This window comes from Arctopsyche grandis, chromosome 13 (assembly GCF_051622035.1).
Source record: "Arctopsyche grandis isolate Sample6627 chromosome 13, ASM5162203v2, whole genome shotgun sequence".
Classification (NCBI taxonomy): Eukaryota; Metazoa; Arthropoda; class Insecta; order Trichoptera; family Hydropsychidae; genus Arctopsyche; species Arctopsyche grandis.
Window position 1 is genome coordinate 3,390,435 of NC_135367.1, and position 25,988 is coordinate 3,416,422.

The 25,988-nt window shown below is 35.4% G+C and overlaps 3 protein-coding genes across 3 annotated transcripts in view; 1 reads left to right on the forward strand and 2 right to left on the reverse strand.

The window, feature by feature from the left end:
* Positions 1-6,892: 6,892 nt before the first annotated feature.
* Positions 6,893-25,988, reverse strand: part of LOC143921502 (uncharacterized) — a 189,925-nt gene continuing 170,829 nt past the window's right edge. Inside the window, exons 2-5 of the mRNA XM_077444832.1 lie at positions 11,715-11,869; positions 10,003-10,826; positions 8,942-9,926; positions 6,893-7,277 (exon numbers count right to left, since the gene is read on the reverse strand). Of these exons, the coding sequence (XP_077300958.1) occupies positions 10,237-10,826; positions 11,715-11,847 (723 nt within the window). The 5' untranslated portion in view covers positions 11,848-11,869 and the 3' untranslated portion in view covers positions 6,893-7,277; positions 8,942-9,926; positions 10,003-10,236. The remainder of the gene's footprint in view (positions 7,278-8,941; positions 9,927-10,002; positions 10,827-11,714; positions 11,870-25,988) is intronic.
* On the reverse strand, positions 7,815-8,930 carry LOC143921563 (uncharacterized). Its single transcript, XM_077444914.1, has one exon. The coding sequence runs from the start codon at positions 8,928-8,930 to the stop codon at positions 7,815-7,817; it is 1,116 nt and encodes a 371-aa protein (XP_077301040.1).
* LOC143921477 (uncharacterized) lies at positions 22,695-24,907 on the forward strand. Its single transcript, XM_077444804.1, has 2 exons — positions 22,695-22,906; positions 23,008-24,907. Exons 1-2 carry the CDS (start codon positions 22,757-22,759, stop codon positions 24,217-24,219), a joined length of 1,362 nt encoding a protein of 453 aa, XP_077300930.1. The 5' UTR covers positions 22,695-22,756; the 3' UTR covers positions 24,220-24,907.

Genomic DNA, 25,988 nt, shown 5'->3' on the forward strand with positions numbered 1-25,988 from the left:
ATTAGTTTAACACCTCTTCTTCGCACCTCTGTGAGGGACAGTACATATAAGATAATTATAAATTTTAGAGTTATTTAGAGTTAAGTAATTAAATGTATTTTTAAAATTAGCTTTATAGCTAAGATAATATATAAATAAATAAACGTTGAACGCCACGTTTTATTTTGATAAAACAGTTCCCAGCCAGCGGTCACGTGTACTTCGAGTTTTAACATTGAATGTGACCTTTACGGCGTCTCTAAATCAAATTCACATAATTTTTTTCCAAAATTTTGTTTAAAAATGCAATTATTTTATTTCTTCTGCAAATAAGTCTTCTAGTGTACATTCGCAAGCTATATGTATAATGAAAGTTTTTTTTAAACTTAATATTTCATTATACAATTATAAGGCAAGAATATCAAATATTAATTTAGATAAATTTAATGTATTATTTTACAGTCAAGTCTCGAATTACGACTATTCGGATTAACGATGGAGAGATTTTACTTAGTGTTTAGCAAAAAACAAATGTATGAATCGGACATTGTATTGTAGAAAAAAGGAGGTATGTAAAAAAGGCAGACATTAGAAATTTACAGCTAAAATTATTTTTACATACCTCCTTTATGTTTCACATTAATATTGCATCATTTACAACTAACTATTATGCGTAAGGGTTGCATACAAAATTTAATTATGACATGTAAAAGACAATTAAAATGTAAATGTAAAAAAAATCACGCGCGTTGAATAGAGATGGCAAAACAATAATATATTTTGAAATTAGTTCTATGATTGACAGATGAATTGTCTACACAAATGGACGAAAATATGTAAAAAGACAAATGGGTTATAAAATTTTACTACCCTCATGTTAGAGGCTATTGAATGCATTTTTTTCTTTGCGTAAAACCCTAGGACAATAGGCAAATGGTGGGTTCGAAATCTCTTCAATGTCCTCTTCAACGTCGGTTTGTAGCAATGGAATAATAAATTTTAGCTATTCACAGTTGATAAGCTCGATCACATTTATTATAGAAAATATACATATATGTATGTAATTAATTTATAATTACTCTGGTATTATAAAGTCCTAATAAGGTTATCAAGTTAACAATACCAAGTTATATATAAAATTTAGTAAGTATCTGTCAACCGGAAGTGGCAGTTTACTTTTGTACGATTTTTCTTCCACTATTTTTTTCGACCCCTTAAACATGTGTTTTCGTCACAAAAAATTCAAGTATAATTCTTGTAGCAATGTGATGAAAAGAAAAAAAAATTATTAAGTTTTATAAACCGGAAGTGGGTTTTTTTCTCTTAGAAAGGTTGAAAATGTTGTGCCCACTACTCTGTCCATACCCCTGAACGTATTAAGCTGAAAATTTATATTTCTATCCTTTATGTACTAACTTAGAGCTCGTAGGGTTTTGGTCAGAATTTGTAAACCGGAAGTAGTATTTTTTTTTAAAACAATATTTCATTATTTTATTTTGACCCTTAAAATTATTTTTATTTTCTTGATATTTAATGAGTATAATACTGATAGTGATTTTTAGTAATAAAAAAAATTTGAACAAAATCTGACAACCGGAAGTAGAACTTTTTTTGTTTTGTGCAAGTTTCCATACATTTGCGCTCAATTTGTATCGCTATCATAGTCATCAGTTCAATATCGAATTTTGTTTTGTTATCTTCTTATATTCCTCAAATACATAGATAAAGTCATGGGTTGGTCACACCCGAATTTTTTTTAGTAAAAAAAAACCGAGGGGAGGGTCATAAAAATTAAACACCGACCTGGTTCTTTTTAATTTAGCACTAACAGCACCCTGAGCTTCAATGAATATAGAAAAAACCTTATCTTGCAATATGCAAACCGTACTTGACCAGTTTACGAAAAATTATTTTATAGGCTTTAAAATTATGGCAAATAAGCTAGAACCACAATATTTATCAAGAAGACTATCTTTCAAGCAATGTATTATAATTTTCAACCATAATTAATTTTGTTTTTAAGGTCATTCCGTAGTCCGGTTTTGTGTTACATCGGCATTTTAGGATGGACTGTACATATGTTAATAGATAATTAATATATCAATAATTTATATGAATATTAAAACATGGAAATGTCTACTGTCTTCTTTTTATTATATACTGATAATGATGAATTTTTAAATAATTACATTTATTATTTATTACGTATTCACTCCTTTGTAAATCAAATTCAACTTTTTGCTAATCAAATTCACACGTTGAGAAAAAAAATGCATGGTTAAAATAAAGTGATTGTAAATCGAATTTTATTTTTTAGCTCAAAAGAACCTATTGTCTTTGAAGTATTGAAGCGCATATGCTTCGACCAAATCTTTTTCTAGGAATCTTAACATTTTTTATGTAGTTAGGGTTGGTTAAATGATTTTCCCAATGTAATTAACCTTAAAATACATGAGGAAATCATCGACCTTCTGTTGGATTTCTCGTTCTTGTGCCAATAGCCATGGGTTGAGAATTTGGAGGAGTTCCTCCCAGCTTTCGACTACATTTTCTGGAGGAACAAATGCTAATGCCAATACCATTTTTAATTTAATTGCATTTTCCTGATTATCGTAAAATTCAGATAATCCCAATTCCTGGATTTTTCTGTAGGTACTTTGGGACAGATGGAAAAAGCAACCCGTTACTTGCGCATTTGGCCATATGTCAGACGTGAACCTCGTGTAGCTTCCATAGACATATGGAATGTTCGAGACCGAATATTACATAATTATGGAAAAACGGACAACGAAGTGGAAGGCTTCCATATGAAAGTTGGCTATACAATTAGAGCCCAATTTCCAAACCTGTGGAAGTTCTTGAAAGCCCTTCAAGGTCTCCAAGCCAGAACCGAGAAGTTAGTACAAGAACTAAACTCCGGAGTTATTCTCGAAACTGTGTTTACCGAAACACTCTGTTCTGGCAATTTTTCGCATGGACACCTTCTTCGCTTTCAAATACGCAGCAATCAAAGTTTTTTTTCGGCGGAAATATCCCTGCAGCGACCAATTTCTGAAGAATCGATATTGTTAATTTAAAAATTCAAAATTAAATATTAAATCCATCAATTTTATAAAATAAAAACTATTAAACCCATACTTACCCTTAGAACAATCATACAGCAAAAGGTCTCAGCTGAGCATGATCTTTTCAATGTTTGAAAGCATTTGACGCACAATGAACAAAGGCGTACCCTTAGCAGGTACGCCTGTTATATTACGGGTTTTTTGTACCTAAGTCTGTTTTATTTTGCATACATACAAGATAACTGTATTTTGTACATAGTTAAAGAGAATTACGTTTTTTTACCATTATACAGAAGAAATAACTAAGATAAATTTACAAATAACGAAGTGATGATTAGAACAAACACGTATGTCGCAAAATTCACAAGCGTTCCGTTTTATGCTGCTGGTGGTGTATATATATATATTTATATATATACATATAATTCAATGACATCTGCAATACGATTAAAAAGTTTTTTTTTTCAATTTAAATACGTAAATATTGGATACGGTTGAGAACCCCTGTCATTTATACTAATTTAATAACGCCCGTGATGTGTACGATAAAAAGTAAATTATTCATTTGAAATAAAGTAAATTTTGGAGACGGTTGAGAAGCCCTGCCATATAAACTAATGCAATGTAATCTGCAGTTCATACGCTCAGAAAGTTTTTTTTTTTCAATTTAAATACGTAAATATTGGATACGGTTGAGAACCCCTGTCATTCATACTCATTTAATAACGCCCGCGATGTGTACGATAAAAAGTAAATTATTCATTTGAAATAAAGAAAATTTTGGAGACGGTTGAGAAGCCCTGCCATATAAACTAATTCAATGTAATCTGCAGTTCATACGCTTAGAAAGTTTTTTTTTTCAATTTAAATAAGAAAATATTGGATACGGTTGAGAACCCCTGACATTTATACTAATTTAATAACGCCCGCGATGTGTACGATGAAAAGTATATTATTCATTTGAAATAAAGAAAATTTTGGAGACGGTTGAGAAGCCCTGCCATATAAACTAATGCAATGTAATCTGCAGTTCATACGCTCAGAAAGTTTTTTTTTTCAATTTAAATACGTAAATATTGGATACGGTTGAGAACTCCTGTCATTTATACTAATTTAATAACGCCCGCGATGTGTACGATGAAAAGTAGATTATTCATTTGAAATAAAGAAAATTTTGGAGACGGTTGAGAAGCCCTGCCATATAAACTAATGCAATGTAATCTGCAGTTCACACGCTCAGAAAGTTTTTTTTTTCAATTTAAATAAGAAAATATTGGATACGGTTGAACATTTTGAACATTTTTGAACATTTTGTCGCTTAAACATTTTGTCGCGGGTACATTTTGTCGCGGGTACATTTTGTCGCGGGTACATTTTGTCAGTGCACTAATTTTCGGGTACATTTTGTCGTTGAACATTTTGGACTTGCACCAATTGTCGTGTAACCATACTACATATATTTATTCATTATTTTCGTAAAAAAAAATTGTTGCAGGTGAACTTCTGATAATTTTTTGTTCGTATAATTAGCAAATAATATAACGATATGTAAAAATAATAAAACACTTTAATTTATGTTTTTATAAATATATTTTTTTATAAAAATTGTATAAAAAAACTTAAATATAATTGAATTTTTTCTCGTGATATGACCTTAAACATGGTTCCAGACACAAACCTGGCTTGTTTGTTCATTCCGCACAAAAAAAAGTGTCTTTTCTCTCATTTCGTTCACTCCAGCAATAGTTGCACCGTCTTTTTTTGGTTTTTCCCTGCTGGTCTTTATCACAAAAACTGGGAAGATGATGTTTATTAATATTTTGTTTTGGGGGAGGCCCTATTAATTTTTCTATTATTTGCAGCATAAAATCGTACAGAGACATTTTCGTGGTATTGTGCTTATTATACATGTGATATGAATTTAATAACATTGTCTGAAATAGATGTGTAGCGAAATGAAGCAGATGAAGCGAATGAAAGAACGAAAGTTGAACTAAGACTGAATGTACTTTTCCTATGATATCCCGTAAAAAAGGTACTTGCGGTTTTTCCCTTATTTAGAAAAGGTAGTGTAGAAGTCCCCTATTGCTAAAATGTATTACATGATGTTTTCCAGGAATCGACTCACCATTATCGTGTAAGCAGGTAAATTGAAACGAATGTTGGCCTTTTTTACAAATAAACTGATAGAATCATATTTGGATCACCCATTAGACATTTTAGTATATTCGCTTTTTTAAATGCTTTGGTAAAACCATGGTAATTGTAAAATTTAAATTTAAACATTTAAAAGCATTTACAATTGTTGCATGTTTTACTCTTAAAAATTTTGAGTTCTGAGAAATTCACCGAACGAATGAAAACGAAATTTTCGGAACCTTACAAACTCTTTTTTTTTTTCATCGTCTACTAATAGATAGGAAAAAACATCATCATTCATCATAATTAGCTTGAAAAAACAATACGAGATGGTGTTCAAAATCGAAAGCAATGGAAGCAGTTCACGGTCAATATGAGTGCATATGAACATACATACGTATGTACATACTTTCCGTTTTAAACATCATAAAATACAATCATAATTTTACTTAATTTTAATTCACATTCACTTGCGAAACTTTCAAATGTACAATTATAAGATTCTTGAATTTTTAAATATGTGGAATCTCATACTCGATAAATGGAATAAGGTTAACATTGTATAGGTACTTCAGCAGAAAGAACAGAATATTTAGAGAACATATTTATTAATTCAGGGGCTCGATAATGATTTTAGGAATTTTCGAGAAAAATTGAATTATCAAAAATATCTAAGTATAATATTATAAAAAATATACAACAATAGAAATTGAATTAGCAATTAATATAAATTTTGATAATAGAATAACAGACTTTTTTAATGCCAAATTCACAGAAAATTCGTCTTTTTGTATCTGTAATAGTTAATAGTTAAGTTGTTAATAATGTTATTCGTTACCGGTCAAGACAGCTACAGCTAATATTTGAAACAGACATTTATAAAAATTAAAATAAATCTAATACATAATTTCGAGAGAGACTTTGTATGTAAGTATGTACATATATATCTTTGGTTGGGAACTACGTAAGCAAAACAAAGTTCCTATGACGAAAATTCATACGTCTACCCTGTCTTCATATTCCTTACCATGTTACAATTCTTTTAAAAAATTGACATACATAAATGACTCATATTTCCAGAACTATGACTAACAACGGAAATCTCGTCAAAATTATTTATATCGCATTGTCCAACGTTTTTAAATATATTTATATTACTTGATAATTTCGTTCTTCTTCAGTCTTTTTCGCTCTATTCCTACTTTCAATCGAACATTTCATTCTTCTTCTGCCTCTTCCGCTCTGCTTGTACTTTCTCTTTCACGATCATCTCTCAACCGAACATTACGTTCTTCTTCTGTCTCTTCCGCTCTACTCGTTCTTACTCTTTCGCGTAATCCTTTCAATCGAACATTCCGTTCTTCTTCAGTCTCTTCATTCTTACTCTTTCGCGTAATCCTTTCGATCGAACATTTCGTTCTTCTTCTGTCTCTTCCGCTCTACTCATTCTCACCCTTTCTCGTAATTCTTTCCATCGAACACATCGTTCTTCTTCTGTCAATTTTGCTCTACTCCTACTCGCCGTTTCGCGTAATCTTTTCAATCGAACATTTCGTTCTTCTTCAGTCTCTTCATTCTTACTCTTTCGCGTAATCCTTTCAATCGAACATTTCGTTCTTCTTCTGTCTCTTCCGCTCTACTCATTCTCGCTCTTTCTCGTAATTCTTTCCATCGAACATTTCGTTCTTCTTCTGTCAATTTCGCTCTACTCCTACTCGCTGTTTCGCGTAATTTTTTCAATCGCACATTTCGTTCTTCTTCTGTCTCTTCCGCTCTACTCGTTCTCGCTCTTTCACGTTTTACCTTCAATCGAAGATTTCGTTCATCCAGAGTTTCAGTTTTCTTCTTATTGTATTCTCTTTTACGTTTTAACCTAAGCTCACGTTGTTCTGGTGTTTCTTTTTCGTTAGCCTTTTCTCTATTATTACGTGCACATTCCAATCGTTGTTGACGAATTTCTGGAGTTTCTTTTTTTTTGTATATCTTATATCGTTGACGTCGAAGTTTCAGTCGATTTTCCCGCTGTTCATCTGTCTCAATTCGTCGTCCAGTCATATTGTGTGTTGTTTTAAATAAACTATAAAAAATAATTTCCTATGAATATTAATGATTATAAAAAAAACCATATGACTTGGGTTGGGCGTTTTATTAATCACACAAAGTTTATTGTATCATTTAAATGTTTTAATTCAGTTTAACAGTAAAATTAACATACACTTAAAATACGTATGTATGTATACATGTACACACACACATACGTTCGTAAAAAAATTCACATACGTTCAATTTATGACTTAATTGAAAAAAAGAAAATTTTTGATACATGTGCAAGGGTTAACACTATGTCAAACCACGTTATATTGTTTGAGGAATAGTGCGATATAAGAATCAACTACACAACACAATATTATGACGAAAAACTTAAAAATTGAAATCGTAATAACCATTAAAAGTTCTACTCGAGTCAAAAATGCATACGTACGAGTTTCTTTCCGAAACCAGTCGATTCAATATCTTTAACTTTATTTTTATTCGAGTTTCAATTCCTTTTCGAAACCACCCGTTGAAATCAACGGACCCAACACTAGTCAATTATATTTTATTAAAAATAATAACAATAATGAGAAAAAGCTATTTCAAAACGAAATCCATCTGTCTATTTTTGCTATTGGCAAATTTGTCGATAACTTTTTCATTAAAATTTGTTAATTTTCTTATCATATCTTTCTCTATTGAAAGCATAGATAAAGCTGTCAATCTCTCTTGACTCATTGTGTTTCTGAGGTAAGTTTTGATTTTATTTAATGTAGAAAAGCATCGCTCAGGTTCTGCAGTTGTCATCGGAGTGGTAATCAAAATTTTTAAGAGCTTCGTTAATTCTCCAAGAACATCGCATAATTTATTAGCATGGATAAATTTTAATAACGATAATAAATTATTAAAGCTATGCATTTCTACTCTTTCGTAAAATACTTGAAATTCTGTAAGAAGCTTCTCCTTCTCAAGCATTGGATACGATTCGACGGTTTGATTAACTTCTTCAACTGGCATTTTCCGGAGATATTTTTTAAAGTTTTCTTTGTCAAACAATTTCGCAGCCATTAAATGGTTATTGAAAGAGTATCTTTGTTCCATATCTGAACTTATTACGTCGCACATATCTCTAGCTTCCTGAAACTGCGATGAAGATAATTCGCTGTATGAATTTCGTATTTGCAATATGGCATTCTTAAAATTTTTTAAGTTGTTTTGTATTGAACATATTTCGATTTCTCTAGATTGCATTTGATTATAAATGATTTCAACATGCGGCATTAATTTGTGAAATAGTTTTAACCAGAATAAAAATTTTTCATCATTCAATGTATGCAATAATGTGGATGAATCCGCAATCGTTTTATCGGTAGCTTGCTGTGTAGATTGGAGTTCTTGAAAACATTGCTTAAGAATTTCTTGATTTTCATAAACTTTATTTACAGCTCGTATATTAAAATCCCATCTTGTTGCCGATGGTCTTGGCAAATGAATATTCGCTTGTTTATTTAAAATTTTTAACCTATACGGAGAATAGGAAAAAAATACAGGAATTTTCAATAAATTTGCAAAAAATATTCTGGAGACACTCAAAGTGGTTGCAGCATTTTTCATTATCAAATTCAATTGATGAGCATAACAATTTATACAATGAGCATTCTTATATTCCTGCTTTATTTTGAGTTGAACTCCACCGTTTTCCCCTTTTCTCATTACACTAGCACCATCAAAAGTTTGAGCAATTAATTTCAACCGTTTGTCTTTTCAAAGTATGTCAATTTGTTCTAGAATGCATTTAGATAATCCGTCAGCTTTTTGATTTTCAGGATTAAAATATCCCCAAAATCGTTCGTACACCTCTCTATTTAGTTCATATCTAAAGAAAATAACCATTTGTGTGTGCTCTGAGACATCAGTTGTATCGTCAGCCATTGGTGCTACATATGAAGTCTCATTAATTTCTGTCGTTATTTGTTCACGGCATATTTCCAACATACAATCCAGGAGTTCATTTTGAATAGTTTCAGAAGTCCCTTGAAATGCTGAACTGATGATGCTTTAATGATGCTTTAAATGATGCTTTTAAATTGATGAATTTAAATGATGCTTTAGTTCAGCATCTAAATTTGCTGTAAAATTAACGAGACCTCTAAATACGCCTGGATCAAGGGAATCGTCTTTTTCAGCGTGACCTCGAAGAGAAAGTTCATAGTTGCCACAAAATTTAATGCAGTCAATTATTTTTGACAATATCTGTCTGTTTTTTATAACATTTTCATTATGTCTAATAATTGTTTGTCTATATGATTCGCTTCGACATTCTATAACATTAACACTACCCAATAATGACAAACTTATGACATTATCTATGTGTTTTCTGGAGAGCTCATGCTTAGTCGTTTTTTCTTTCATTCTGCTTATATTATTGAAGCCATTTTCAGTCCAGACTGGATCTCCGCCCATTAATAAACAAGGAAAGTAAAATAGTGTATTTTGTATGTCACACCCACAAAGCCATTTCTTTTCTTTTCGTACCAATCTGAATTAAAAACTCGAGTATAATTCTTATTGTGGCTAGTTCCTGATTGGGCTATTAAAATATCCGGGGTTGGACGACCTCGTTGTTTGATCTTCACTTTTTCTTTTAGGGACAACGTTGAAAGCTTTATACCTTTTATTTCCGTTACACTCAGAGCCATGAATTTAATCCTGTAATGGGACAAATGTTGCATTCAATAAATAGGAAGCTTGGCATGCAAATGAAGAGTATATGTAAAACGCTTACAAAGAGGTGTTAGCAGAAAGTAAAAACGTTGCCGTGCTCTAGAGTGTAACGCTGCGCTGCTCGACACTGCAGCGCAGTGTAACGCTGCGCTGTGAGATACCCCCCCCCCTCCCCCCTCCATGCGTTTTCAAATCCATGGACAAAATCGCTTCACGCAGAACAAACACACAGCGTCGCTCGCCCGGTGCATTGCTATTATTAAAAGATGAATCTTCTAGATGATTATGATTATGATTATGGAAGGGAATACAATTGGTTTTGATAAAGAGCACGTTCGTTTTCAGTGCATGCTTCTAGTAGCCACTGATTAATTTTCCCGCGAAAACGTAATTTTTGAAGCTCATTTAATTTCTTCATTGTCGGTAATATGCTTCTAAGAAAAAGAAAATCTTCGTCATTTTTTAAGTTTTCATCTTGTTGGCTGTCTTTCAGATGTTTTTCCATTAACATCAATTTTTTTTTTTCTATCTCCAACATGTCATCTTCGATACAACGTTTTCCGATAGAAGTTGATGATGGTTGAAAACTAGAACAGCCAGCAGGTGACTGTTCATGATAAGAATCCGGGGATGACACAGAATCAAATATATCTGTATCAGTTTGGGTATTTTCTGTGTTATGACTACTCTCTGTTTCATTTACGGTTAAATTGCCTGTAGATGAAGCAGGGGTAAATTCTGTTTTCATGAATGACATTCTATTAAAATATTGCCACGTCGACTCCCATGTTTCCGATTCTGCTCCTGATCTAAGAACTGGTTGCTTTTTTATCTCTTTTCTATATTGGTCTTTCAGGTGTTTCCACCGTTTTTTTAATGCATCTTCTGTAAAAAATAAAATAATAATAATTACTTACATGTATTTCATTTGATTACAGGTACCTCGCTACAGAAACCTCTTTTCGATCACTGGCGTTTAGTTTTCGAATGGGTAAAACAACAATAGCAAACATTGTATATGTAACTTGTTCAGCTATATGGATGGAACTGGTTGATGTACATATGCCACACCCAACCCATAACGACTTAAAGAAGATAGCAAGTGATTATTACAGACTCTGGCAGTTCCCAATGTGCATTGGTTCTATTGACGGCAAGCACTGCAGGGTGAAATGTCCAGCTAAGTCTGGTTCTTCATATTTTAACTATAAACATTATTTTTCGATAATATTGCAAGGAGTTGCAGATGCAAATGAAAAATGTATAGCCATAGAAGTGGGAGGAAAAGGTAAACAAAGCGATGGAGGCACCTTTCACTATTCAACTTTAAATATGTTAATGGAGAATGGTCAACTAGATGTTCCTCCACCCGATGTGATACCAGAGACAGCTATACGTGTGCCATAAGTTTTAATTGCTGATGAAGCGTATCCTTTAAAAGGACATATAATGCGACCATTTAAATGCGAAGTGGCGTATTTTAAGTAAAGCGATTGAAACTAACACAGAAAATGCTTGCCTCATGATAAAAACTACGTGTTTATTGCATAATATCATACGAGACCTTGAAGGATCTATTGCTGATGTCAATAATCTTGAAAACATTCAGATCGAAATAGCGTCTAATAACTCCTCAAGTAGGAGAAACAAAAGTTCATCACTGATTGCGAGAAACATACGCCAACAATTTTCTGATTATTTTTGGGATAATAGAATTTAAAGTATTATAAGTAACGTACAATCAATAAATAAGTTAATAAGAGAATTATTTACCTTCAATTCCTAGTTTTAATGATAACTCCTTCCACACTTTCTGTTTAATTCTCCTATTTTTATATAGGGCATGAGTTGTTGACCATAATTCTGGTTTAAGTTGGAGTTCTAGAATAATATCTTCGAAAGACATGGCGCACACGCTTTCGTCACCGCTGCAAAACACAAACTGGTTTGAACTTGCACGGAACGCTCCGCTCACGCTCTACTCGCCGCGAAGCTCGTCTTCCACTCAGGACACTCAGGACACTCACGAGTGTTTGCATCTGTTTGATGCTGCGTACGGACCAAACCAACGACGATTTTGGTCCAACGATTTAACCATCAGGATAAAACCAGTAGCGTACAAAATATCGAAATAAAAATTAAATTTAAAAATTGAAATTAAATATCAAAATTAAAAATATTATTATTATATTAAAATTAAATTCAAATATCAAAATAAAATCATAATCAATATATTAAAATTAAAATAAAATATTGAAAGTTAAAACAGAACATGCCCAATTTAAATAAATTTTCGAGATTGACCTAAAATTAGATCATCAACAATCACATACAGATAATCCTCGACTTTTGTTTGTCGAAGATGTTTTGACTTACGTAGATACGCACTAAGATCGAAAAAAAATCAAAGAATTATTATTTTTACTTTCCCGTAATGCGCAGCTACTGAGCATATATTATGTGTTAGTATGGGTGACCGAGCGATTTCTTCAACCCGAGTCGTTGTCGGTTTAATCAAAGGAAATTTTTTTGTCTTCAATTGTTTCTCTCGTCGAAATAAATCAATTAATTAAATCATTTCAGAGGTAAATTTTATCGGATAATGTCTTCAATTGTTTCTCTCGTCGAAATAAATCAAATAATTAAATCCATCTCAGAGGTAAAATTTATCGGATAATGTGTGATTATTAATTTTATTTCGACGAAAGAAAAAAAAACCCTTTGACAAATCACCGACATTTTTTTTGTTAAATATTTCATCGACGGCGAAACACATTGGTGTATCGTGACGACTAATAAGAAACAATAACAAGGTTTTTTTCGCTCGTAATTATAATATTTCTCTGGTTGTAATGCATAATATAAGCATTTTCTATCAAAATGTACGAGGTCTTAAATCTAAACTGGATGAATTAGGTTCTAACTCGGCTATTCAATGTGCTGACATCCTGGTACTAACGGAAACCTGGCTTGACGACTCTGTGCATGATTCTTTTTAATTTACATTAATGACATCTCAAAAATAATTAAGTATTCAGACTATCTTTTATTCGCCGATGACCTTAAGCTTTTTAAGACAGTTAAGTCTCATAGTGACGCAGCCCTTCTCCAATTGGACTTAGATGCGCTGTCAAGTTGGTCTGTCGATAATAAATTATTTTTTAGCATTCAAAAATGCTGTGTTCTCAATGTGACAAGATCTTCAAATCACTTGATTTATCCATATCGCCTAAGTGGTGTTGAATTAAAGTTTGTAGATGAATATTGTGATTTGGGGGTCTTGTTCTCGAATAATTTTCAATTTAAACGACACATAGACAATATTTGTTTGCGTGCAACAAAAATGCTGGGATTCTTACTAAGAGTTAGCAAACCTTTCCAGAGTACGTTGGTGCTTAAAATTCTTTATGAATCTTTAGTACGTAGTATTCTAGAATTTTCTTCTATTATATGGAATCCTACCCATATAACTCATTCATTGAAGATTGAGAGAATCCAAAAACGGTTTCTCAGATATCTTTATTTGAAACAGTGTGGTTATTATCCTTGGCTATATCCTAGTGCATTCCTATTAGGGGCGTTAGGTTTCAACTCATTGGAGTCTCGTCGGAATATGTTACTGGGAAGACACTTTTTTAAGCTGTTGAATGGGATAATACACAATCGTCAGGTTCTAAAGGAATTTAGGTTTAATGCACCTTGTAAATTCAGGGACTTGAGAAATCGTGATTTGTTTGTTCCTCCTGTGGCTCGCACAAATATGTTGTCAACGGCTCCTATATCTAGAGCGATATATCTGCTTAACAGGATTTCTGGTGAAATTGACCTCTTCAATATAAAATATACTAATCTGGTTGAGTGGTTGTTGAGGAATGCCAGTGGTTGATTTTGCCTATTATAAATATTAATGATTGTTATTTCTTTTTTTTATGATTTTATGATTTTAATGATGTTGTGTTAATATTGTTATTATTATAAGTTATTATTACTGTTATCATGTTATTATTACTGAATGACCGGCCACAGCGACGCGTTGGAGATCTCTGTAATGTCACTGTGGCTAATATGTTAAATAAATAAATAAAAAATAAAAAAAATATCGTCGTAATTCAAAACATTGTTGTAATTCAAAACATCAACGATGATCTAATTTTAGCTCAATCTCGCTCGTTAGCTTAATTTTGATATTTAATTTAAATTTTTTTTATTTCGATATTTTGTACGCTACTGGTTTTAAAAGTTGGCCCAAAATCTTCGTTGGTTAAATATTTCCGAAGGGGGAAACACAGTAGTGTATCGTGACGACTTATAAGAAACAATAACAAGGTTTTTTTCGCTCGTAATTATAATATTTCTCTGGTTGTAATGCGTTTTGTCGTAATTCAAAACATTGTTGTAATTCAAAACATCAACGATGATCTAATTTTAGCTCAATCTCGCTCGTTAGCTTAATTTTGATATTTAATTTAAATTTTTTTTATTTCGATATTTTGTACGCTACTGGTTTTAAAAGTTGGCCCAAAATCTTCGTTGGTTAAATATTTCCGAAGGGGGAAACACAGTAGTGTATCGTGACGACTTATAAGAAACAATAACAAGGTTTTTTTCGCTCGTAATTATAATATTTCTCTGGTTGTAATGCGTTTTGTCGTAATTCAAAACATTGTTGTAATTCAAAACATCAACGATGATCTAATTTTAGCTCAATCTCGCTCGTTAGCTTAATTTTGATATTTAATTTCAATTTTTTTATTTAATTTTTATTTCGATATTTTGTACGCTACTGGTTTTAAAAGTTGGCCCAAAATCGTCGTTGGTTTGGTGCGTACGGACCATAACACGAACGCTGCACGCTCCGCCCCGCCCGACGCTTAAAGGTCTGTTCATATTTAACAGCACTGCACGGCTTCAGTACTGCACGACTCCGTTTCAAATATGTCATTTTATTACATTTCTATTCATATCTACCTACACGTCGCGGTCACGTCACGTTTACAGCAATTTGGCCGAGTGCAAGGCAAAATCGGCTTACTTATACATTAGAGGCCATGACGATACGGCGCAATATTGCTTACGTCGTATTGTCGAGTACTTGCAATATGAATGCATACACGTGCATTCGTAGCTACGCGTCAGAATACAAGTCAGCAAAAATGTTTCGGCGTTTATCGAACGAAAAATGATGTATAATCACGTTGTTGTTGGAAGAAGAATCTCAAGAAGGCAATAAAAAAGCACGGAGGCATTTTGATGTGCATCCCATGTTAAAAAATAGAAAAACCGAAGGAGAGTTTTGGACACTGTATAAGGAGCTCGTGGATGATGGACAAATTTTTTTTTTATATTTCCGTAAAAAAAATATATTTTTTTTAAATATTTGCGCCAAAACCATGTCGAAAGATTGAACAGCTGTCAACTATCACTATCGATAATTGGTCCAAAACAGCAAAGCGGCAGACTCATGGCACGTAATTCGCGTGTATATTTCCACAATGGCCAAAAAAACGGATACGATACATTGACGGATGTTGCTGTAAGGTATGAACAGGAAATGTCGGGTACTGCTGTAAGCCTGCCGTGGCGTAAACGTGACGGTTGGTATGAATATACCCATACAAAATGTACCAAAGAATACTTTTCGTACGGCCGGATACCTGCTGAAGTCGGTACGAGCTGACTAGGTATGAACAGACCTTAAGTCGAGCGTACACTCAGGGCCGGGCCGCACCGTGCAACTTTGTCGGCCGACTAGTTGCGCGACACAAAAAAATGTATGGAAATGTGTGCGAAAAACAAGTTGACGGATGTGGCATGTCCCATCTAACTGCATGCATTGGTCTGGTCGCCCTCAACCAAGTCGCACGGTGCGGCCCGGCCCTAATGCATCGGTGGAGCGTGCACCTCAACGGCGCGGCCACGCGCTGACCATTATACGCGCTAAACTCACTACACTTTTCACATATTATCTCATAATATTATAGATACAATTAACCCACCAGAGACGAGAGATTTTTTCCATTAATAAAATAATATTTCAACCATATTTCTTTGACAGATATTTATCTTAATCAAGCAAAAATAATAAAAAAAAAATTTGAAAGCGCTTTCAGGTAAAAAATCCATGTTACCAAATGGTCACGCTAGTCGTTAGAGGGTCAGTAATTCCGCGCGACAATAGATCGAAAATACGCGAGACCAATATTCTGCCCAGTGAAATATTTTTAGATAAAAGAAAAAATCCAAGATGCCTTTAGTTATGCACTTAGTCTATTTATAACCCCATTTTTTTTTCATAAAATCAAAAACTTGAAAAAAAGAATTGCCAGATATACCCGCAAGCTTAGGGTTTGAGTAAAAACAAAAATTCTGTCAATTGTTATAAAATGCACTCCACCCCAAAACATCGGAATTTATCTATACCATACCCTTAGAAAAAAAAACATTATTTATGTAGGTACTTTGAAGGACCAAGGGGAAAAAAGCAACCATTTACATAAAAGAAAACATTTATTTAAAATATACGATACAAAATATTGGTACAAAAATTGCATCGAAAAAAATAATTAATTTTTTTTGTGGAAATCGGAAAAACAAAAGATACATAGGCCAACATTACATTTTTTACATATTGTTCTTATAATTGATTTACAGTTTTGACCTAGGCACCTTCGTCGTTTATTCTCTGCTGTAGGTCCTACCATATGGTCAATACGATCATACCTCAGTTCCGGAAGCACTCTTTTGGTTTTTGGGGCGGAAGAAGTAGATCCCCCTGCTGACCTTACTGGAGTTTTATATCTCGTCAAATATATCTGCACAATTTCCCTTCTAAACTCCAGCTTGGTTATGTTTTTTCCAACAGCTTTTCTAAATAATAGCCAGGCATTGTTTATGGCAACATCAATGAGCCATATAAAAATCGGCCACCACCATTTTTTACCCCGAATGGATATTCTATATTGGTTAACGTCTTCAGCCATCCTATCTGTTCCTCCCATGTGTTTATTATATTCATGAATGGCCTTTGGTTGTGGAATTGTCTCAATTTTTTTATTTTTTGCCGAATATCGCTTTACTTGATAAAGAGGAGAAATGCCATGAGATGTCGAAGCAACCGTGACAACGGCATTGTCCATCCAACGGCAAACAAAAATTCCGTCGTTCCACTCAATTTTGTTGCAGAATGTGCCTCTTTGCTTTTTTTTCATCTCTTTCACTTCTGTTATCGGGCAGTCTTTGGGCAATCGATTTGCACACAGAGTGCCAGTACAGCTATACCCTCTCTTTTTCAGGAAACTTAGTAAATTCAATCCGGTGAATAAATTATCGATATATATTTGGTAAGGTTTTCTGGGCAAACTGTCTAGCATGTTGACCAATGGAGCAGCATATTTTCCAAATGCCGTTTCATATGCTGGATTTTCCCGTGCATTTTTTCCCTGGTAGATTTCAAAATCCACCAGGTATCCAAAATCGGTATTCAAACACCACGATTTGTATCCAAATCTAATGGGTTTGCCACGAATGAATTGCTTGCATGCATGCTTCCCGTAATATTTTATCATGGACTCGTCAAAGTTCAGATATTCGTAAGGTACGAAATGATCGGAAAATTTTTTTTTTAGTATGTTTATCATAGGCCGAAGCTTCCACATCTTGTCGTCTTTGTCGATTTTGTAATTATCGGCCACATGCATACATCTCATTATTTGGATAAACCGATCACGTCTCATCGCTTCTGCTACCATCTTGTTATACATGTCGTCTTTGGTATCCCAGTAATATTTTTTTCCGGGTACTATATTATATCCAGAGAGAAGCAATATTCCAAAAAAACATTTTAGTTCATCTATTTTTATGTCAGGTTTTGGCATGTTTTTGAATAGAGCATATTTCTCTGTTTCTTTCAACAACTGGCTGGTCAATTCCTCGTCAAAGAATAGTTCAAATAATTCGACAGAAGACAAATGAGAATATTTGGCGAAGTTCTCATCAAATTCATGACTGCTGTCTACATGCTCTAAATCGCCATCAATCCATATGCGTGTTGTACTCGCTTTGAAGCTCGTAAATTTGTCGTTTCCTCCGAACTGTCTCCCTCTAATTCGTATTTCTGCATTCGCAGCAAGTTGACGACGATCGAGATTATTCACAAGCCCACCACCATCTTCTTCGGCACTGTCTTCATCGGTTAATACGTTTGATTCGGGAGGACAAATAAAAATATCCGCCTCCATCTCCTTTTCCATATCAAGCGAACCGTCTTCGTCAGTCCCAGTTTGCTCTAAAAAATTTAATATATCTCCAACAGTTAAGTCTTCATTAGATCTGAAATGGGACCAAAAATTGGCATTAGAATTTGAGTATGTATAATAAAAAAACACCAAAAAAATCGAACAGTAATCAAAAGAATTTGACACGGTAAAGGACAAGCGTGGCCGTATGGTCACGCAAGCATTTGGGATTGAATTAAATAGCTATACAATAAATATTGGAAAACACCAAAGTATGTACATTTATAGTACTATACATTGACATAATAAATCTATTCATAAAAGTAATGAAAGGAATTTAAAAGTTTAAAAGTAAATGTACATACAAACTTACATTTTCGAAACGTCCATTTTTGAGAAAAAAATTCAACCTCAAACTCTAACTCCTCTCGTTGTTTCTGGTAGCTGTTCTCTTCACTGTAGCACAAAAATAACTGGTGACCGTATCCAAAGGGACAAAACAAGCACATAATTGCATCTGTGCACATCGAAAGGTTAATCGTCATCTGATGTGCAATCTATCATTCGTGAAGTCGAGAATTGCGTTTAAAGCAGCCATCCAGTTAATCTGTGGTTCAGTCTGTCTGGCGCTTGTCGATCGTTTGCACCAAACCCACGCAGTGTATATGAACGAGCCGCCACTGCATATATGTATGTACATATTTATCGACAGTCGGTTTTTATATATATGTAGTATATTTAGAACGTTAGATACTCCTGATGACACGGATCGTTAGAGAGTGAGGGTCATTGTTTGCGTGAAGTGAAGGTTATTGTTAGCGGTCAGCTCTTATAGTATCGGTAACAGGGTGAGAAATAGGAATATTGAACCGGAACTGAAAATGGAATATGAATCCGGAAATAAAGCAAGAATCTGGATCCGGAACTGAAATATGAATCCGGAAATGAAGCAAGAATCGGGAACCGTAACTGAAACAGGAGTATGGATCAGGAACTGAAGCGAGAATTGGGAAACGGAACTGAAAAATTGGCAACAGAACTGAAACAGTAATCGGGATCCGGAATTGAAACAGGAATACGGATAGGAATAGGAACAGGAATACAGATAGAAATAGGAAACAGGAATTGAAAAAGGAATAGGGAACCGGAAGTGAAAAAAGAATCGAGATACGGAATTGAAAAAGGGATCGGAAACCGAAACTGAAAATTGAATCTGGAACTGAAACAGTAATCGGGATCCGGAATTGAAAAAGGAATTGGACACCGAAACTGAAGGCGAAGGCCCCAGACGGCGCCGTGGGGGCTGCCGGATTCCGGTATTCATATAATTTCGAAAGAGACTTAGTATATACATATGTATGTTTGTTCGTGACAGTCAATTAAATAAAAAAAAAACAAATTAATATACAAATAAATTTATATGAAATAAAACTATTCAAATAAACTTAATAAAATGTTTACTATTAGATTAGTCATGTTTACGCGGTTTATATTACAAATACCGAGCGAAGACGGGTAAAACTACTAGTTGGATTATAAATCACACATATGTAAAATCTGTTTTATGTATATATGTACATATGTAATCAATTTTACATATTTGTATGTATGTATGTTACATATAAATGTACCAATGTTACATATATATGTAGTGTTGGGATTAAACGAAAGGCTGATGTATGGGCTATGGCTGTGAAAGGGTATGTTACGACCGATCGTAGAGGGGGGATGAAAAAGTGGCATAGGGCGCGAAAGGACCGCTATTTTACAGTTAGTAGAAGTTAACCTTCCACTGGGGGCGGTTGGTCGTTAAACCACCGCGTGGTGTCGTTTTAATAAACAACATGACTGAAAACGCACGTGTTTGATCTTCAATTCCACCGCCACATCCCATCGTGGTCCTGAATAGCTTCATCTATTCAGGAATTCCACCCACATATATGTACATACATACAAAGTCTCTTTCGAAATTATATATTAGATATGAATTTTTCTGTGCCATGTAAGGACGAACGATTTAAAACAAATGTCACACTGGTATGGTTTTTCCCCGGTATGAGTTCTTTGGTGTATCTTAAGACTGGATGACTGACTAAACAATTTTAAACAAATTTCATATTTGTGTGAAAACAAACCTTTTTGGTGTAGACTCTTCATGATTATGAGTTCTCCAGTGCGTTGCAAGGTGATGTTTCAAAGCGAAACATTTCAAACAAATATCACATTGGTATGGTTTTTCTTCAGTATTAAAATTTTTAGGTAAGATTTTTGGTAGATTATTCAGGTAAGATTTTTGCGAACACGATTTCAAACGTATGTCACATTTAGAAAGGGTATTTGCTCCGCATATCTGCAAAAATAACACGAATGTTAATTTTTTAAATGTGTGTCGTATCTTGATAAGGCCGCTAGATCATTTTACCTGTGAGTTTATATTTTCAATTGAATGGATTTGGGGACTAGAATCGGTTTGGGCTGAAGTACTCAATTCCCATTCATTCAGCTCGTCATTAACGGTGGCGTTGCAGACGCTTCCTGGCGAACGAACATCAATCTCATTTTTCCATATTAAATCTTCCAGAAGAACTTCTTCGCGTTTGATATTCACAGACTCGTTTAACTTCATTTTCGAAATTTCGTCACTTTGAAGACAAACTTTTCGGAAACTGATGAGCAAATCCAGATTGGTGTTACATGAACGACAAATAGTATCTGGCAAACCGTCACCTTTCTCGACCTGCAAATGAGAAAGGAAGAAGATGAATTCAGATGGAAATAAGTACACACATATTTATATTCAGTCTCTATATATGAAACTGCTGAAACTACCACACATTTGTATAAATTTAAATTAAACACGTGAATCAGACTCAAGGGTTTCAATATACATGAAGGATGAACGACCTGCATCCGACAGCAGGACGAGATGCGCTTCGCCAAAGGTTGGAGAGGATCTTCGTGGATGGAGACGAAAGCCTCGGCCGGAGCAGAGCACAAGCAAAGTCTGCACTGCATTGGAAACTCCATGAATTCCTTTGCGCAAAACAGTAAGTAGGGATTGATTTTGATTGAGAACTGTCAAATGCCAGAATTGACAACACTGTTTGCTTAGTGACATTTGGTCTAAATCATGTACATTTTTTTCATCTATATCTGAATGGTAAACGGACTACTAGTCAAATGTGAACCGGTCACAGGATAACCGGTTGCTCTAGATCGGTCACATGTGATCATCCGTCACACTAAAACTGGTCACGGGAAAACTGGTCACACCCAAAAATCGGTCACAAAAAAACTGGTCACACCCTAAAATTTAAAATTGGTCGTATGATAACTGGTCACACAAAAAAATATATTCCCAAATACTTTTTATTTACGAAATTTTTATTATTATCGACTAGACATATGTTCGAGCCAAAGGCCCTTGTGACCGGCCGTTGGTTGTGGTTCGCGAGGAGTTCGCGGGCTCTGTCAGCTCATCTGACGCTCTCTATCCACGTCGGGAAGGTTGGCATAAAATATAACATAAAAATTCTAAACTAAGAAGGAGAAATGAATCAGTTGTCTTCAAAAACGTTTGTTTCTTGAAAACTTGATCGCGAATAAAATATTTACTTTTAATATTACCAATATTGAAAAGAAAACGAGTTGTATTATCATTAAAAGAAAAAATGAGATAAAATCGATGCTTTGAAAAGCGGTGTCGTAAATATGGTGTTGAAACATCAACGATCTCAGATATAAAAAGAACAAAGTGAAAAAATAATGAAGTTTACTGATTCTTTTATGTCAGAAGATGGAAGCTCAAAACGCAAGGTAATGAAAAAATCAGGAAAATTAAGAAGTCTACAAGTATATTTTTATGTGGTTCATTCGGCAACGTCCCACTTGACAAGTCCAGAAGAAAGAATTCATCGCTCCGAAGCTGAGAAACGGAAACGAGCTTCTTTGTACATATAATTACTATTGTAACAAGTGAACATAAATAAAGGATCCTCTTACTAACACGATCAGTGTTTTCATGGACCGAGATACTTTCATACACGATACATTCCCGCGGTACATTTACCGCGGTGAATTAATATTAGACTGTGATTTGACATTCGAACTGTCAAAGTGAAATGAACGCAAAAGCGATTACCTAGAGAGCGTCAGATAAGCTGACTCTCTCTGATGAGATGCCCACGAACTCCTCGCGAAGACCACAACCCACGGCCACGGCCATAGCCACGAGGGCTTTTGGCTCGAACATATATCTAGTCGATAATAATAAAAATTTCGTAAATAAAAAGTATTTGCGAATAATTTTTTTGTGTGACCAGTTATCAAACGTCCAATTTTTAATTTTCAATTGTGTGACCAGTTTTCTCGTGACCGATTTTAGAGTGTGACCAGTTTTCTCGTGACCAATTTTAGCGTGTGACCAGTTTTAGTGTGACGGATGATCACGTGTGACCGATCTAGAGCGACCGGTTCACATTTGACTAGTAATCACCTAACCCATTTCTCTGGTATAACTAGTGCCAAATTTAGACCAAAAAAAATAGCGAGGCGAAGCCGAGTCGTCTGGTTGCTGTCACGATGGAGACGATGACGAGGAGTGCAGAGACGATGGAGTGCAGGCTTTGTCTTGGACCAGCTCCGGCCGAGTCTTCCGTCTCCATATTCCAGAGACCAGATCCTCATCCACAGCGTCTGGAGCAACGCATTCGGACCTGCTGTCAAATTCAGGTCGGTGCTGGTTACAGGTTACAGATTACAGGTTACAACTATTGTGGACCAAACTCTTCTCACCGCTCAATCCTACTTATATTTTTTCATTTCATCTGCAGGTTAAAAGAGGCGATGGGTTGCCAGACGCGGTGTGTCTTTCGTGTAAAACCAATCTGGAATTGTTGATCGCCTTTCGAAACGCTTGTTTTCGAAGCTACGAAACGTCTCAACTGAGGCTAGACGATTGCTTGAAGATCAAGACTGAAGAAGTTTTATTGGAAGATGTAATATGGGACGATGAGCCTTCACTACCAACAATCCTCCGAAAGAATAGTGAAATTTGTTTAAAGCCATTTCCCATTAAATCCGAACTTGTGTTAAACAAAAGATCACATACTGTAGAGAAGCTGTTCAAATGTGATATTTGTTTAAAATCATATATTAGAATAAATTCACTTGTCAGACATTTAAGAACTCACACGCGTGAAAACCATTACAAGTGTGACATTTGTTTAAAATCATTTATTCGAAAAAATAAACTTGTGTTACATTTGAGATCTCACACGGGGGAAAAGCCTTACCAGTGTCAAATTTGTCTAAAATCATTTTCTCAAAAATCTAACCTCGTGTCACATAAAAATTTGCATACGGGGATAAAACCACACAAATGTGACATTTGTTTAAAATCATATGTTCGTAAAAATGAACTTGTGTCACATTTGAGATCTCACACGGGGGAAAAGTCTTACAAGTGTGAGATTTGTCTAAAATCATTTTCTCGAAAATCTGACCTCAAGACACATACAAAATTTCATACTGGGATAAAACCACACAAATGTGACGTTTGTTTAAAATCATTTTATCTAAAATCTCACCTCGATGCACATGAAAAATTGCATACTGGGATAAAACCACACAAATGCGACGTTTGTTTAAGATCATTTTCTCGAAAATCTCACCTCGTGACACATAAAAACTTGCATACTGGGATAAAACCACACAAATGCGACGTTTGTTTAAGATCATTTTCTCGAAAATCTCACCTCGTGAGACATAAAAACTTGCATACTGGAATAAAACCACACAAATGTGACGTTTGTCTAAAATCATTTTCTCAAAAATCTAGCTTCGTGTCACATAAAAAATTACATGCTGGGATAAAACCACACAAATGTGACATTTGTTTAAAATCATATGTTTATAAAAATGAACTCGTGTCACATTTGAGATCTCACGCGGGGGAAAAGCCGTACAAGTGTGAAATTTGTCTTACATCATTTACTAAAAAATATAGCCTCGAGACACATAAAAAAAAATGCATACCAGGATGAATATAAAAAAAATTGTTATTATATAAATACTGTTAGTATTTTTACATTTTGGCTGCATGCGTGCCATGGTGTTTCTGGTGTCCCCTCTCATGACATTTCTTCTCGTTGCAGTTTATTTAAATAATTTTAAGAGAATTGATAATTGAACATTAAATACACAGATCAATTAGTTGGCTTATTTGTTTTATTTTTTTAAATGTTATAATTTTTATTTATTGGATGAAATTGAGATAATTTTGGTAAGTTTCTTCATCATCCTAAGCCAGAGTCGGCAATCCGCGGCTCTTTGGCAAAGTGCTCTAAAATTGTAGCAATTTCAACAGACGGGGCGAAAAGTATGACCGGCGTAAGAAAAGAGTATTAAAATTATGAAACAAAATTTTCTGTTAACACTTTACTGTCCGCTCACGCGTATATGCGTGAATAAAAACTTTGCGTAAACGTCCGCTCACGCGTATATACACGAATTGATACATGATTTAAAATTAAATAAAAATCCACAATACATGTAATAAAAATTAATTTGAATCGGAACTGATACAGAAATCGGGAATCGAGAAGAGGAACTGACACAGGAATCCTGACCCGGAACTGTAACGCGAATCCGGTTCCAAAAGTGAAAAAGGAATTTAAATAAAATACTGATCAAACACGATTTATTTACTGATAAAAAAATAATTATGTACTGAACAAAAATGAATAAATTAGTGATGGTTTATTATATTCTTCTGATCATATCTAATCTATAATTCGGTCGTCGTCCGTAGATCGGTGACGTCATCGAACACGTGATTCGATTTTTTTTTTTCCGATCCATGGGCGCCGATTTGTTTTTTTCGTTTCAATGGATTCACCCCCGCGGGGGCGCAAGGCGAGTAGCTTCATGGGGCCCCGCCAGGGGCGCCACAAGGGGCACAGCCCCGTGGGGGCCCGGAGGGCGCAGCCTTATGGGGCGCAGCCCCATGGGGCTCAAAAGGGGGCGCAGCTTTATGGGGCACAGCCTTATCGGCCGCAGCCTTATGGGGCGCTGTCTTATGGGGCGCCGCCTTATGGAGCTTAGCCGCATGGGGCGCAGCCCCATGGGGCCCCGAAGGGGGCGCAGCCTCATTGGGCCCCAAAGGGGGCACAGCCTCATGGGGCGCAGGGGGGCGCAGCCTCATGGGGCGCCGAAGGGGGCGCAGCCTCATGGGGCGCAGCCCCATGGGGCCCCAAAGGGGGCGCAGCCCCATGGGGCCCCGAAGGGGGCGCAGGGGGGCGCAGCCTCATTGGGCCCCAAAGGGGGCGCAGTCTTATGGGGCGCAGCCTTATGGGGCGATGCCTCCTGGGGCGCAGCCTTATGAGGCGAAGCCCTAAACGGCAACTGATCATGGGGGCGAAGCCCTTGACGGCATTTAATCATGGGGACGCGGAGGGGCGAAGCCCTAAAAGGCATTAACTAAGGGGGGCGAAGCCCTAGACGGCATTTAATCATGGGGTTGCGGAGGGGCGAAGCCCTAAAAGGCATTAACTAGGGGGGGCGAAGCCCTAAACGGCAATTAATCTTGGGGGCGTGGAGGGGCGAAGCCCTAAAAGGCATTAACTAAGGGGGGCGAAGCCCTAGACGGCATTTAACCATGGGAGCGCGGAGGGGCGAAGCCCTAAAAGGCATTAACTAGGGGGGGCGAAGCCCTAAACGGCAATTAATCTTGGGGGCGTGGAGGGGCGAAGCCCTAAAAGGCATTAACTAAGGGGGGCGAAGCCCTAGACGGCATTTAACCATGGGAGCGCGG